This window comes from Macaca nemestrina, chromosome 11 (genome assembly GCF_043159975.1).
Source record: "Macaca nemestrina isolate mMacNem1 chromosome 11, mMacNem.hap1, whole genome shotgun sequence".
Classification (NCBI taxonomy): domain Eukaryota; kingdom Metazoa; phylum Chordata; class Mammalia; order Primates; family Cercopithecidae; genus Macaca; species Macaca nemestrina.
In genome coordinates, this window is record NC_092135.1 from 103,610,438 (window position 1) to 103,625,107 (window position 14,670).

Consider the following 14,670-nt stretch of genomic DNA (forward strand, 5'->3'; position numbering starts at 1 on the left):
GCCTCTTTAGGATATTGCTTGATGAAACTGCTGATTCCAGCAATGCCAGGCTACAAATACATACTAATTTAAGGAACCCTGAATGTAAGCAGCAAGCTCTTTGCTTTTGTAGAGAAAAGACTAATAGCTTTATTTTAACAAGGCTCTTAACACCCCAGCCGGCAGCAGGCACTGAGTGAATGAAATTGGGGGAACTCCCATGGACTAAAAGCACCTTAATTCAACGTTCCTTCCAAACACCAAGCCCTCCTGATAGGCTTGTCACAGGCTGTCATAATCCAGCCAAAGAGGGTCACCACGCGCAAGGCGCAGCGAGGTATGAGCGCTTTAAGTTGTTTTGAATAAGCTCTCTGAAGTTTCACTTCCTGAGCTATATCAGTAAAAGAAAGATAAACATGCCCCAAATCCAGGCGTAAGTTCTAACGTTACACTGTTGTGTAAAAGGCTAGATTTCTGTTATGGCTTAAGTCAAGATTGTTTCTATCAGATATATATTTAGGTCATTACATTAAAAAGAAGAAGAAAAAACCCTGCATGATACCAAGTAAGATAAAGGGATTAAAAAAAATTAATTGGATCAAAGCTGCTGACCTTATTTTTTGGTGATGAGGGAAATTACCTAATAAGGAGTTCTTCAAGCAGGAATATTTCTGAGCCTTGTTGAGCACAGAGAAAAATGAGAAGTGAGCTTATAAATGCCTGTGTCTGTTTTCTCTCCCTCACTCCCTCTTCAAGTCGTCTGACTTCCTAAGGACTTAACCACAACTTCTTAAAACTGGCTTCCCTTTAGCAACCCTCTATCTCCAATTTCCTATCCTCCATTTGCAGCTCTTTGCAAGAATATTTGTACCCAACACGCTAATCTATATTGCCACCAGTTCTAACTAGAATATTAAAAATTCATCAGATTATAGGAGATTACATGAATTATGATTTATCCATATAATGGGATATTATATGGCCATTAAAAATCATGTTTTAAAATATATTCAATGACATACAAAACTGTCAATAATAAACAGATAAGAAAACAGCTCTACATGCTATTAAAATATGTATGTGGGGCCGGCGCGGTGGCTCACGCCTGTAATCCCAGCACTTTGGGAGGCCGAGGCAGGCAGATCACGAGGTCAGGAGATCAAGACCATCCTGGCTAACATGGTGAAACCCCGTCTCTACTGAAAATACAAAATAATTAGCTGGGCATGGTGGTGAGTGCCTGTAGTTGCAGCTACTCGGGAGGCTGAGGCAGGAGAATGGAGTGAACCCGGGAAGCGGAGCTTGCAGTGAGCCGAGATAGTGCCACTGCACTCGAGCCTGGGCGACAGAGCGAGACTCCATCTCAAAATAAATAAATAAATTAATTAATTAATTAATTAAAAATAAAAATAAAATACGTATGTGTTTATAAATGTTAACAGAGAACATTTTGGGGTGGTTTTCCACAATAATCATATAAGGGAGAAAAAAATGATTAAATCTATTTTTTTTAAATAATGGAACAGAAATGTATCCCCATCATTTTCATTAACTAACATTGAATCCCCGAGGGAGAGAACTTTTTCTCACCTCTGTCTTATGGTACTTCACATGTTACTCCACCTATGAGACGCTAACACATGTTTACATATTTGAAAGTATTAATCCCATTCCATAAGCGTGACAGCATAAGGCAGTACAATCAGTGGTTGTTTGTTTATTAGAAAACTAGAAGGGTTTTCAGCACCATAGAGTCTAGCTTTCTCTCCCCATCAATCCACTGAAATCACTCTCAGTAAAGCACCAATCACCATCTCATTGCCGATTCCAAAAAATATTTTTGCAGATTTTATAGTAGTCTCTGTTCAGTTGCAGAGAACAACATCTACTGTAGCTTAAGAAAGAATACATTTATTACACCATAGTAATGAGCTTATAGAACCATAAGGGAGGTTAAAGAGAAAAATTCTTGGATAAGCTTTCAGGAATAATTTTCCAAGCCACACTCCAGAACTGAGCTACCGGGGGAGTTGTTGCTATTTCTATGTAGGAAATTTTAGACTGCAGAGTTGCATATCGGGAGCCACCATGATTAGGAAGATGCCACCATCAGAAAGCCACCTCTCCTGCCACCAATTCTAAGACCAACTATAAAAGTTACATTTCACCCCCAAAACTAGCAACATTACAGCTGCTAAAGCTGCCACAGGAAAACCAAGCATCTCTCTCATTTAGTCATTCTTGCCATAATAAACTGTGGAAATATGGCCACTGCCTCAATTCTATTTCCCAAATGTTATGGCCTAACTTAAATCATGCCAGTACATTGGCTGCAAGGGAATCCAGAGAAAGGTAGTTTGTAGCTTTCCAGGCTCTGTAATTCAAGGTGACACTCCACAGGAAGGGTGGATTGGGTGAAGTGCACAAACACACAGTCCCTGTCTTACTGAAGCTCTTGACTGTTTTGACACTGTTGACCACTCCCTTAATGGAATTCCTTTCTTGGTTTCAACAATAAAACATTTTCCTGGTTTTCTTCTGAACCAACTACTTTTTCTCAGACTTCCTCCTGGGTTCAGTGTTTTTGGCCTGCCCCTTAAATGACGGTGTTCCTAAGAATAGTATTAGTGTTCCTCTCCTCATTGCGTGTCTTGTCCTTTATTTGGTCCCTATAGACTTCTTCCTGGGCATTCTTTTCCAAGCTTTCAGGTACCATCTGTATGCTGAACATTTTCCAATGCTACATCTCTAGTCCAGACTTCTCTAAGTTGCAAACCATTATACTCAACTATCAGACATCTCCATTGAATGTCCCAAGTCAAGTTTAATATGTCTAAATATTCCCTCCTACCTCTACTCCAAAATCTGTTCTTCATTTATTCCTGTTTTGGTGAATATTACCAAAACCATATAGTTGTTAAGCTCAGAAACTTGGGCATTATTCTAAATACATCAGTCCCTTTAATCCACAGTCAATCCTATTGATCTTACCTCTTTGAAATCCTAATGACACTCTCTTGTCTTCATCCTTTGAAAAAGCCTCTAGTTTACGCTCTTACAATCTCTGGCTCAGACCTTCACTGAACCCTCCAAGTTATGGCAAGAATAATCTTAAAAACTATAAATTCTCAGAAGATAATATACAAGAAAATCTAGGTGACCTAGGGTTTGATGATGATTTTTTAGATTTAAGACCAAAGGCATGATCTGTGGAAGATAAAATATGTTGAACTTTATTAAAATTAAAAATTTTTGCTCTGTGGAAGACACTTCAAGAGAATGAGAGAAGCTACAGATTCAGAGAAAAAGTTTGCAAAAGACACATCTGATAATGAAGTATCCAAAATACAGAAAGAAATCTTAAAACTCAACAGTAAGAAAACAACCTAAATAAAAAATGGGCCAAAGACTTCAGCGGATCCCTCACCAAAGAAGATATACATATGGCAAATAAGCATGTGAAAAGATGTTCCACATCACATGTCATCAAGGAAATGGCAAAACAACAATGAGATGTGACTACACACCTGTTAGAATGGCTACAACTGGGAACACTGACCATACCAAATGCTGACAAGGAAGTGGAACACCAGGAACTCTTATTCATTGAAGTCTGGTGGGAATTCAAAATGGTATCACCACTTTGGAAGACAGTTTGGTGGTTTCTTGCAAAACTAAACATAGTCTCACGATATGATCCAGCAATCGCCTTCCTTAGTATTTACCCAAAGGAGTTGAAAACTGACATCCATACAAAAACCTGCACATAAATGTTTACATCTTTATTCATAATTGCCAAAAGTTGGAGGCAACCAAGATGTATTTTAGTAGGTGAATGACTAAATAAACAGTGCTACATCTGGACCCTGGAATATTACTTAGCCTTGGAAAGAAATGAGCTATCAAGCCATGAAAAAGCATGGAGGAAACTTAAATGCATATTACTAAGTAAAAGAAGCCGATCTGAAAAGACTGCATAGTGTATGATACCAACTATATCACACTCTGGAATTGACTATGAAGAGAGTAAAAAGATCATTGGTTACCAGGACTTGGGGGAAGGAGTGATGAATAGGCAGAGCACTTAAGATGTTTAGGGCCTTGAAAATTCTCTGTATGGTACTGTAATGATGAATGCATGCCATTATACATTCGTCCAAACCCACAGAATGAGTAACACCTAGAGAGAGCCCTAATGTAAACTATGGGCTATGAGTGATTATAATGTATCAGTGTAGGTTAGTGAGTTGCAACAGTTGTAGCACACTGGTGGGCATGCAGGTAATGAAGGAGGCTATGCATGCATAGGGGTGGGACTATATGGAAATCTATATACCACCTTCTTAATTTTTTTGTGAACCTAAAACTGATCTAGAAACTAGTTGCTTTTTAAAAATTGCAGTGGTGGCGGTAACAGTAATAGCCACAGCAGTAGCAACAGTAGTATAGTTACCAGCTAATAGTTTTCTTTTCTTCACACCGTTTCCACCTTTGCAAAATCTTCAAATTCCCTGAAGATACAGTCCTTTTGTTATGCCTCCATGGTGTTTCACTTCTGTGCTCTTTACTTGAATGGCTTATCCCACTACTCCTACACCCTTCTGCCTCAGAAAAACTCCTCCTCATTCATCCTCAGGTTTGAGATGACGCTTCAACACCCGTATGATGCTGTCTTCAACTCTCCCAGGTAGACTTTGGAATTTGTGCCTGCAGACTCCCAGTGCCTCCTTCCTCAGACTTCTACAGTGATCTCATTGTACCATACTTGTTTGCAGGCCTGTTTCCATGAGAAGACCCGCTGGATTTCTTCATTGCTTTGAATACAGTGAATGACTGCATTAATGATGTTGCAGTTTCAATGGAGAAACATACAAAGATACACACGATTAGTGAAGGACAGAATAATTTTTTATGTACAAGCATGCTGCCTATCTTTTGAAGCCTGGTCCAAGTTCTGGTACTTCCGTGAAGTTTTTCCTGATACCTCCAGGCCTCACCTGTGCTGCTGCTGCTAACATCCTGAATGGCACTTGATGTTACATTGTCCTCTTTCATTCTTTGATTATTTCATTTTGAATGCTGTTTTCCCAACAAGACAGAAAATTCCTTAAGAATAAGGATCACCTTACGTTTCTTACAATGTTATATGCTATTGGGTATATTTAATAGATGTGTGTATGTATACTATATATAAACATATATGTATATACATGCAAATATACATATATGCATATTTATATATGTATATTTTATGTATATTTTAATATTTATATGTATATTTGTATGTATATATGTATATTTGTATGTATATATACATAACCATATATTATAAATACATATAATTATATGTGTGTGTGTATATATATACACACACATAATCTGTTCCTTGAGGCACCAGAACAGTAACAGGCATGTGGTCTCCTCAAGGCAACAGAACACTGACTGCTATTATCATTATGCCAGGACAGTTCTGGATAACAGTGCTAAAACTATTAACTTGGAACTTTATAGCTACAAGAAAAAGCTCCGTTGGAATATCCAGAGGTATACTATAGATACTTAAGCATAGTGATTTTCCAACAACCACAATTAATAACCTCAGCATAGTATTGATACTTGCAGAAATTCTCTTTCCATAAGAAACAGTTTAAAAACACAAGAAAGCAAACCTTAGGTAGGAATGGGTGAGGACAATGTTTGTCCTTCACTTCTTCCTTTTCTATTGTTTTTATCCCCTGTCTGTCATCATCCATGCCTCTGGTTTTGGTAGAAAGTTCAGAAATTTAAACCAAGGCTTTTATCCTAGTGCAGAGAATTCTCAATCTCTCTGTCTGTGATTGCTTTAAAGATGTACAGTCTTCATCCCTACCTACGTAGTAGCTCACTGGACTCTTGCCCTCTCAGATAACCCCAGTGTCTCCTGTTCCACCTATTGATGAAATATAAAGAGGTTTTACAGGACACACTCTAAAGGTCCTCCCACAATAATTAAACGCCAAGAATAGTCTTTCTTAATCTAAGTGCACGTGTGTACTTGCTTTGCAACATCTCTCACCATATCCCCAACCCCATATACACAGTCTGCACAAGCTGGGATGGAATGGTGGTTTTATGGAGAGCTGGCACTTTTGGTAAGAAGAAAATAACTTCCAGGTGGTTGAGTACCAGCTAGAAAAATTTTCCCTACTCACCTTGACACTGTTACTTCCTGTGCTAACTGGCAAAATCTCTTCCTTCCCACCTGATAGTCCAAGTTTTCTATTTACTCCTTCCGTGCCCCTGTGTGAGGGATACCCAAGAACAAAAGCAAGCACATGAGTGGTCCATGTGATGCCGGGTGTTTTGAGGTGAACAGATGGGGAATCAATCAGTCAACAAGTACTTTTAAATGCCTGTTCCGTGTTCATCCTGATTTTAGTTGGTATGATAGCTACAGAGGGATGAGATATAATATCTTTTCATTCAAGAAGCTAACACACAGTATTGAAAACCTACTGGGGCCAGTCACTGCCCTTTAGGATCTCAGAGGCTGATGGAAAAGACTCCAAGAAAGGTAAACACAGGAAGTACAGAGGAAGAGACAAAAACAATAAAGACTAACACTAGATAGAAAACAGTTCATCACTTATGTGTGGCCATTCATAAGACAGAGGACTGAGGTTCAGGGTGGCCCGAGGGGGCATCATGGATGCTGTGGAGTAGACAGTTGATTGTCAGCAACCCCGGTTAGTAAAGAAGGGTTTTATGGAAAAGGTACTTTTATTTATTTGTTTGTTTGTTTATTTATTATTTGAGACAAAGTCTAATTATGTCACCCAGACTGAAGTGCAGTAGCACTATGTGGGCTCACTACAACCTCTGCCTTCCGGGTTCAAGCGATTCTCCTGCCTCAGCCTCCTGAGTAACTGAGACTACAGGTGTGCACCACCACACCCAGCTAATTTTTCTATTTTTAGCAGAGACGGGGTTTCACCATGTTGGCCAGTCTGGTCTCAAACTCCTGACCTCAGGTGATCCGCCCCCCCTTGATCTCCCAACAAAGTGCTGGGATTGCAGGTGTGAGCCACCGCACCCAGCCAGAAAAGGTGCTTTTAAAAATACGGTCTTTTCACAGCCAAGAGGAACTATAATGGCGTGAAAACTAAATGTAACATACTGGATGGGATCCAGGGACAGAAAAATAGCATTAGTTGGCCGGGCGCGGTGGCTCAAGCCTGTAATCCCAGCACTTTGGGAGGCCGAGACGGGCGGATCACGAGGTCAGGAGATCGAGACCATCCTGGCGAACACGGTGAAACCCCGTCTCTACTAAAAAAATACAAAAAACTAGCCGGGCGAGGTGGCGGGCGCCTGTAGTCCCAGCTACACAGGAGGCTGAGGCAGGAGAATGGCGTAAACCCAGGAGGCGGAGCTTGCAGTGAGCTGAGATCCAGCCACTGCGCTCCAGCCCCGGCGACAGAGCGAGACTCCGTCTCAAAAAAAAAAAAAAAAAAAAAAAAAAAAAAAAAAAAAAATAGCATTAGTTAAAAATCTAAATAAACTATAGACTTTAGTTAACAATATATCAATATTGATTCATTAATTGTAAGAAATGTGCCAAAGTAATGTCAGCTAGTAGTAGGAGGGAAACTGGGTACAGGACGTATGGGAAGTCTCTATACTACCTGTTCAATGTTTCTGTAAACCTAAAACTATTTTTAAAAGTAAATTCGGTTTAAAAAAAAAAGAAGAAGAAAATGGTCTAGCAGCCTACAGAATATTCCTGGTGTGGGGACATGAGGGAATCAGTTTGACAGTGACCCTTTTTTGAAAGAAGTGACTTTGTTGTTAAATACCATGTTTGTGGCTTGATCATCAATTCCTATAGCAATGCAGAGTTCTTGCTTGCTTCTCTGTGGTTGATTTTTGGCAGGCGGCAACAGCATTTGTGCACTGATTATAATTTCGAGATGCATTGTCAGTAACCAGGGTGTATAATGGATCTTCATCTCTAATTACTTTTCTCTCCACAGGTGCCTGGAAAGGGTCCAGATGGGAATGCACACAACCTCCGCTTTGAAGGGATGGAGAGGCAGTACGCATCCTTACCCAGGTAGATCACGGAGGGGTCTCCCATCTCCAGCTCACCTACAAATGAAGTCTTTAGAGAAGTCTACATGAAATAGAAATCTGGCTTTGAAATAGGGAATATGTTATAATTTTGCCTTGCTGCCGTCTGCTGCAGTCCTAGTTCCATCTTCACAAATGTGCTAATAATTGAAATACTTGTGGGTTATTTTTAAGGGGAGAAAATAGTATATCATTGCCATTGAACATGTCAGCAAGAATACTGGATACTAAATGGAAATCCTAAGCCATTGCTATAAAAATGGTATCGAACATCCTGCACCAAGCTTAGAGACAATCAAATAGTAAATCCTCTGTCCTAAGAGTTACCCATGAGGAATGGCGGACCAGTCTTAACCTTGAAGTTTCATGTGGGTGTTAAGAAGCAGGAGAGAAATGTGAACTTGGGAAGGTGTTCTTTGCCTGGTTTAGAATCTGACCTTGTTCTCAAGGCAGTAAGCAAATATTGCTGAGAAGCACAGACCCAGTGGGGGAAAGAAACAACTGCATGGGGAAAGTTTGCTGGGCCACCCTGGCCTGACATGATCCACTCATACTGTAACTAGACACCCTTGAAAATGAGATACGGTTCTCGAAAGCTTGTGCTGTTATTGGTGAGATGAAGGGGAGTTTTAGTTTGCTATCAGTAGCACATGACAAAGAAACAGCTTTTCCGAGAGTGCATGCAGTCCAGCTACAATGGGAGTTAGGTGAGGAGAGTGTGAGAATTAATGCATCCAAAAGAGAAACAAAGACAGGTTAATGCCAGGCTGAAAGCTGCAATGTTTTCAAATATTGCCTTTTAAAGGGGCGGGGGAAAGACTCCAAGTAGAGCTTCTTTTTCATCAAAGCTGAGCTATTAAAGTGCCAGCTCAGAGATGGAGTGACTGTTTGACATTGTATGTTGACTGTACCTCTGTGTGTGATCTTACAAAACGAACACCCTGAACATTACAGTGAGCAAAGCCAAAGTGACCATCTGCTCTTAAAAATAGTACGTTATTTTCAAAAGTCGTGAAATCTCAAATCTAGAAGAGAAGCAGTTTTGTCCTGATTAGGCAGGACACCGAAAATACAGTATTTTTAAAGCTTGTATAAAGTTATATTTTATTTATCTTCCTGTTTTTTCTTTAAGAGATGTTGTCTAATAAGTTTTTCTCATTTGTAAGTAGCTTCCTGTTTCTATTTTCCTTGGCTTAGTACAATTGGCCTTCCGTGTCTATGGGTTTCACATTCATGGATTCAATCAACCTCAGATGGAAAATATCCAAGAAAAAAACAGTTACAATGGTACTGATCATGTACAAACTTTTTTCCCATGTCATTATTCCCTAAACCGTACAGTATAACAACTATTTGCATAGCCTTTACATTGTACTCAATATTATAAGTAATCTAGGGATGATATAACGTGTATGGAAAGATGTGCATAGGTTATATAGTAATACGATTCCATTTTATATCAAGGACTTGAGCATCTGTGGATTCTGGTATCTGAGGTCGGGGGCTGGGGTGGGGGAGGTGCAGTCCTAGAACCATTCCCCCAAGGAATGGGGAATCATCCCCGAGGGACAGTTACATTTTCTTTCATTTTAAAAATGGAAGCGGTTTCCAAAAATTTGTTTTACATATAAGATTTCCGGCTTTCACTGTTGAAGTATATGGAAATTGCGGTTAATGCAGATGGAAAATAGAATGTTCTTATGAGAGAGAATAAAAAAAGGAAAACTGGAAATAGTTTAAAATCTTCCTGACCAATCTGCACTCAGAGTGCAGAAATGGAGTTTTGGGTACAATTCAAAGGCACAGAAATAGCATTTAAAATTCTATAAATGTCACTCATTCATTCATTCACCATGTATCTGGTGATCACCTAGTATGTGCCAGGCCCTGAGAATATGGAAACTGGAGGCACAGTCCCAGTCCATCCTTAGGACTCTACTGTTAGAGTAAAGGAGTCAAGCAAATCAGCCTTTTACGGTAGTGCAACCAATGCTTCTGTGTGTAATTGTTAACGTAAAGTCTTCTGAATTTCCAAGTCTTGTTTATTTGCACTAATCCCTGAAATGCTCACTCATGACTGACTCTAAACAAGTATATTTTAGGATTAAACACTGGTGGGGGTTTTCTGAGAAAGGTAATACATTTATGCTGTTTATGGCTCTTTATGAATGTATGAATTGACAAAATCCTGCCAGCCCCAGAATAAAACTGTAGCTGAAAGGGAAGCATCTCAAACTGGAAATAATTTTGGCAAAAAGTTCACTCACCCACGTACACAATGGTGAGAACAATTAGTTGCACGTGCAAAAAACCTTTGCAGCTACCTGGCAACCAGAGGCAGCCGTGGTGGAGAATAAATAAGGCTCAGCTAAATGCGAGGGGGACCCCTAGCAGTGGCTTTTAAATGGGGACGCTGCAACGCAACATCTAAAGAGGAGATGTGAAGCTCCCTCCCAGGCACTGTGCCCTGATCCGTGGGTGGGGGCTCCAAATTCAACTAATGAGATGCAGAAAGCAGAGGCCAGAGACGCACTGCTGACTTCTGAAAAGGTATGCAGATGCTGCTCTGAGTGCCAGTGACATTTACCCTGGGTTTCTTGTCTTTCCCCCTGGAGATTTTACTGTCCACTTAATTGAATCACACCAGCTCCACTGCTGTCTCCTTCTGCCAGGAGAGTGAGGCGAGCACATCTCGGTAGGCACCGGATCCCTCTTCATTCACAGAGGCAGGGAGCTTTGAAATATTTATGGAGTTAAATTTTTAATTAAAAATAGGAATAAATCCATCTATAGGAAGTCGGTGGCCAACCTTATAGGGAACTTAATATGCTACTGACTGATTGGGTTCCTATGTTGTTTGTGCAATGCTTCACAGTAGTTTTTAGAAACAATTCAATAACATTGATTTCTATGCCAAATTTGGAGTCATCGACACAGAGAGAAAATGCCCCACAGCGCATGGCGTAGGTGAGCAGCTCTGGTCAAGGGGCACCCTCAAGTGCTTTCATGGAACTCTTGTCATCTTTAAAGCGGGACCATGCAGCCTGCTGCCAGGCTCAATGACATTTCACAAAATAAAGCCAGAACGCTGGCCAGCAGAGGAAAAAGACAATTCCCAGCACTTGGTAGTTATGAGGTTGCCTAAGGCTAAGGGCTAAGCGATGTTAAGTGTTATTGTTAAGCAATGTTAAATCTTCTGCCTCCTAAGAAAAATGACTTCACTTCTTTTCTCCTGAGGGTGCTGTTTTGGAAAGCAGAGTGTGGTTGTAATACAACCTCGTTCGTAAACACCAGACCTGTACAGGGGCCAATGTTTTACCAGCCTGAACAGCCCCCAGTTTTCCTGATAGTAAACAGAATGAAATCAGCATTCCTTTATTCTTGCCTGACACAAATTATTACTCACCCTAGGTGAGCAGGGAAATGGCTGTTTCCTAGGCTGCTATGATGTGCGAACATCGAAGTCTGTGTTTTTGCAAATGGCTCCTTTTTCACTCCAGCCTGCCAGCCGCTCACAATTCTCCCAGGTCCCATTCTGATTTCGCAGGCCTCCTTGCAGTCAGTCCCTTCAGCAGTGAACTCTCCACCCTTCCCATCTCAAGCTCCATCATTCCCACCTGGCCCATCCCTGGCCCCGTGGGATCCTATTATCCCCCTCTCTGCAGATGGCTCCGTGCATCAGCACATGATGTTGCTCTTCCAGACTTAGAATCAAGTGTGGAATCCTAGGGAGTGAGCAAAAGGCACTGCAGCTCTTCTGTGGTCCTATGTGCGTGGGCGGCGAAAGGTTGCTGGAGAGACTTGTAAAAGTGCATTCATGGGTTCCACTACAAAATTCACATTATGCAGCGCAGCTGGGTCCCTGCTGGCGTCCAGCATTGTTTGTAGTCACGTTGTCAACTCCCCTGACTATCCCACAGTGGCCATTCCAACCCTTTCTACTCCCGTTAAGTTCTACAAAGATGACTGAACTCCCCAAGCCCAGTCTCTGGAGGTGACCTCACTTCCTTTCCTTTACGACCTTGAGGCATTCAACATTAGCCCCTCAACTTCTGCTCCCGCAGCTCAGACTCCTGCTTCTTCGCTCACACACACTTCCCAAGGGGACACACTGAGGGCCTGAGCTCGGAGTCAGGCCATGGTTATAGCCCCACCTTCATCACTTACCACTTGTGTGGCCTTGGGCAGTGATGGAATTGCTCCAGACTCTGTTTTCTAATCTGCAAATTGGAGATGATAATAGAGCCTCCGTATAGTGCTGGTATGAGTATTAAATATAATAATACAAGCAAAACCCTCAGCAAAAAGCCTGTGTAGTGCATTGAAGGATTTTTTATTGTTAGCTCTTTTTTATTTCTGGGGACAAAGTGTGCCTTCCTGTAATGAGGCACACCCACACACCAGAGCTCATTCTCCCTGGCTTCTTAAGGACCTTGAGCCACCAACTACCCTCTCTCAGTAGCATCTTAAATCCTCTTGGCAGTTGCTTTCCTTCCCCTGCCTACATTGTAGATGCACAACCTCAGCAGCACAGTTTGCCAGGAGTCCCTACTGTATGGAGAAGAGGAAGGAGCACCTGCATAGGGATATGCCGGGGGAACTCACTGAAGCTGAAGGATTCGCCGACTCAGGAAAGACCAGTGGTCTGGAAGGTCAAGTGCAAGAGAACATAGCAATCTACTGTGATTTGAGCGATAAGCTGAGCTAATGGGCATGATAGTAGACAGCAGTGCTATGGAGAAGGGGATTATAACGGATACAGGATGCTGACTCGGCTCTAGGCAAGAGGCCAGGGCTCCTGTCCAGCAAGACTTGGGTGCAGGAGTAGGCACTGCTCCAGTAGTGGAGGCCATACCCAGGGTGAGTTAACTAGGAAGGTGGAGCATGATGCTTTGGCTCCCAGGGCAGACATGGCATGACAGCAGCACCCTATTTGCTGGTGGGAGAGATCCAGAGATACTACTAAGATAATCCTATTATCTCAGGTCCGGGCAGTGCTGAACATGCAACTACCAGGACTTATACCTCAGCAGAACTCAGGTGGCAGGACTACCCCAATAAATTGACTCTTGTATGTCAGAGAAAAACAAAGATCCTTGGTCGACGCTCCTTTTCCCACATTTCCTAAGAAAAAGTGGCCTATACCTGTTGGTTCTATTTCCACTCAACACACTCACACTATAGCCTCTTGCCCCAGGCTTCTGACCATACCACTAATACTTCCACCAGATTCTGCTTCCCACCTTTTGCTCCATGTGGATTCTCTCTGTGCCATCTCCTCCATTCCTGCCAATTCAAGGCCCATCTCTATGATGATGATTCCAAAAGTGCCTGACATTCATATCCCACTGTTGTGACTCCAGTTACAGCCACCTGTTTGATATACCCCTCCTTCTGCCTCTAAGGCGCCTCCGAGTCCCCCTGCCAAAACCCGTGCCATCTTCCTTGGCTCTTCTTCCTTTAAACTTCCATAACATTTGGTTAGCACCTTCCCAGTACCCTAAAAACACCCTGAATTAGGTTATTATTCTCCACTGCCCCTTTCCACCCCATTGAACGATAAATTCCTTGAAATAGGAGACTTTGTTTTATACCCATCACTTGTTACACCCAGAACCTAACATAAAGCCATGTATACAGTAGAGTCAATACATTGCTATGCAGATGAGAATAGTTTTTTTGGTTTTTGTTTTGTTTCCTCTACCCAGGTGGAGGCCTAAGTATGGGCCCCACCACTGGAGCAATACCTACTCCTATACCCAAGTCTTGCTGGACGGTCTGATCTCATCTGTTGCCCATGCTGGAGTACAGTGGTACAATCTCAGCTCACTGCAACATCTGCCTCCCAGGCTCAAGCATTTTCCAACCTCAGCCTCCAGGGTAGCTGGGACTACAGGCACATACCACCACACCCAGCTAAATTTTGCATTTTTTTGTAAAGGCAAGGTTTTGCCAAGTTGCCCAGGCTGGTCTCGAACTCCTGAGTTTAAACAATCAGCTTGCCTCAGCCTCCCAAAGTGCTGGGATTATAGGCGTGAACCACTACACCTAGCCAAGAATAGATTTTCTTTATATACAAGGAAGTTATGAGAAAGAAATTCGCCAAAGCTTTTTTGACAGTTTGTTTTAGAGTGCTGTTTTCCAATATAAGTAATGATGTTTCATGAGAATGTATCTTTTCTCTGAAATCAATAGAAGTCCAGACTTCTTTGTTTTTTTTTGAGATGGAGTCTCACTCTGTCGCCCAGGCTGGAGTGCAGTGGTGCGATCTCGGCTCACTGCAACCTCCACCTCCTGGGTTCAAGCAATTCTTGTGCCTCAGACTCCCAAGTAGCTAGGATTACGGCGTGCACCACCACGCCCGGCTAATTTTTGTATTTTTAGTAGAGGCAGGGTTTCACCATGTTGGCCAGGCTGGTCTTGAACTTCTGACCTCAAGTGATCCACCTGCCTTGGCCTCCCAAAGTGCTGGGCTTACAGGAGGGAGCCACCACACCCAGCCCAGACTTCTAAATAGTTCATCCCTAGTGAGCACTTACTATGTACAAGGCACAGTTCTAAATGCTTTGCATCTTCTGACTG

General features: G+C 42.0%; 1 protein-coding gene across 4 annotated transcripts in view; it reads left to right on the forward strand.

Moving 5' to 3' along the window:
- LOC105468044 (par-3 family cell polarity regulator beta) overlaps positions 1 to 14,670 on the forward strand; it is a 1,086,746-nt gene that overhangs the window by 1,007,909 nt on the left and 64,167 nt on the right. For all 4 annotated transcript variants that reach the window (XM_071073272.1, XM_071073273.1, XM_011717972.3 and 1 more), the window contains one exon: positions 7,992 to 8,071. In XM_071073272.1, coding sequence (XP_070929373.1) covers positions 7,992 to 8,071 — 80 coding nt within the window. The remainder of the gene's footprint in view (positions 1 to 7,991; positions 8,072 to 14,670) is intronic.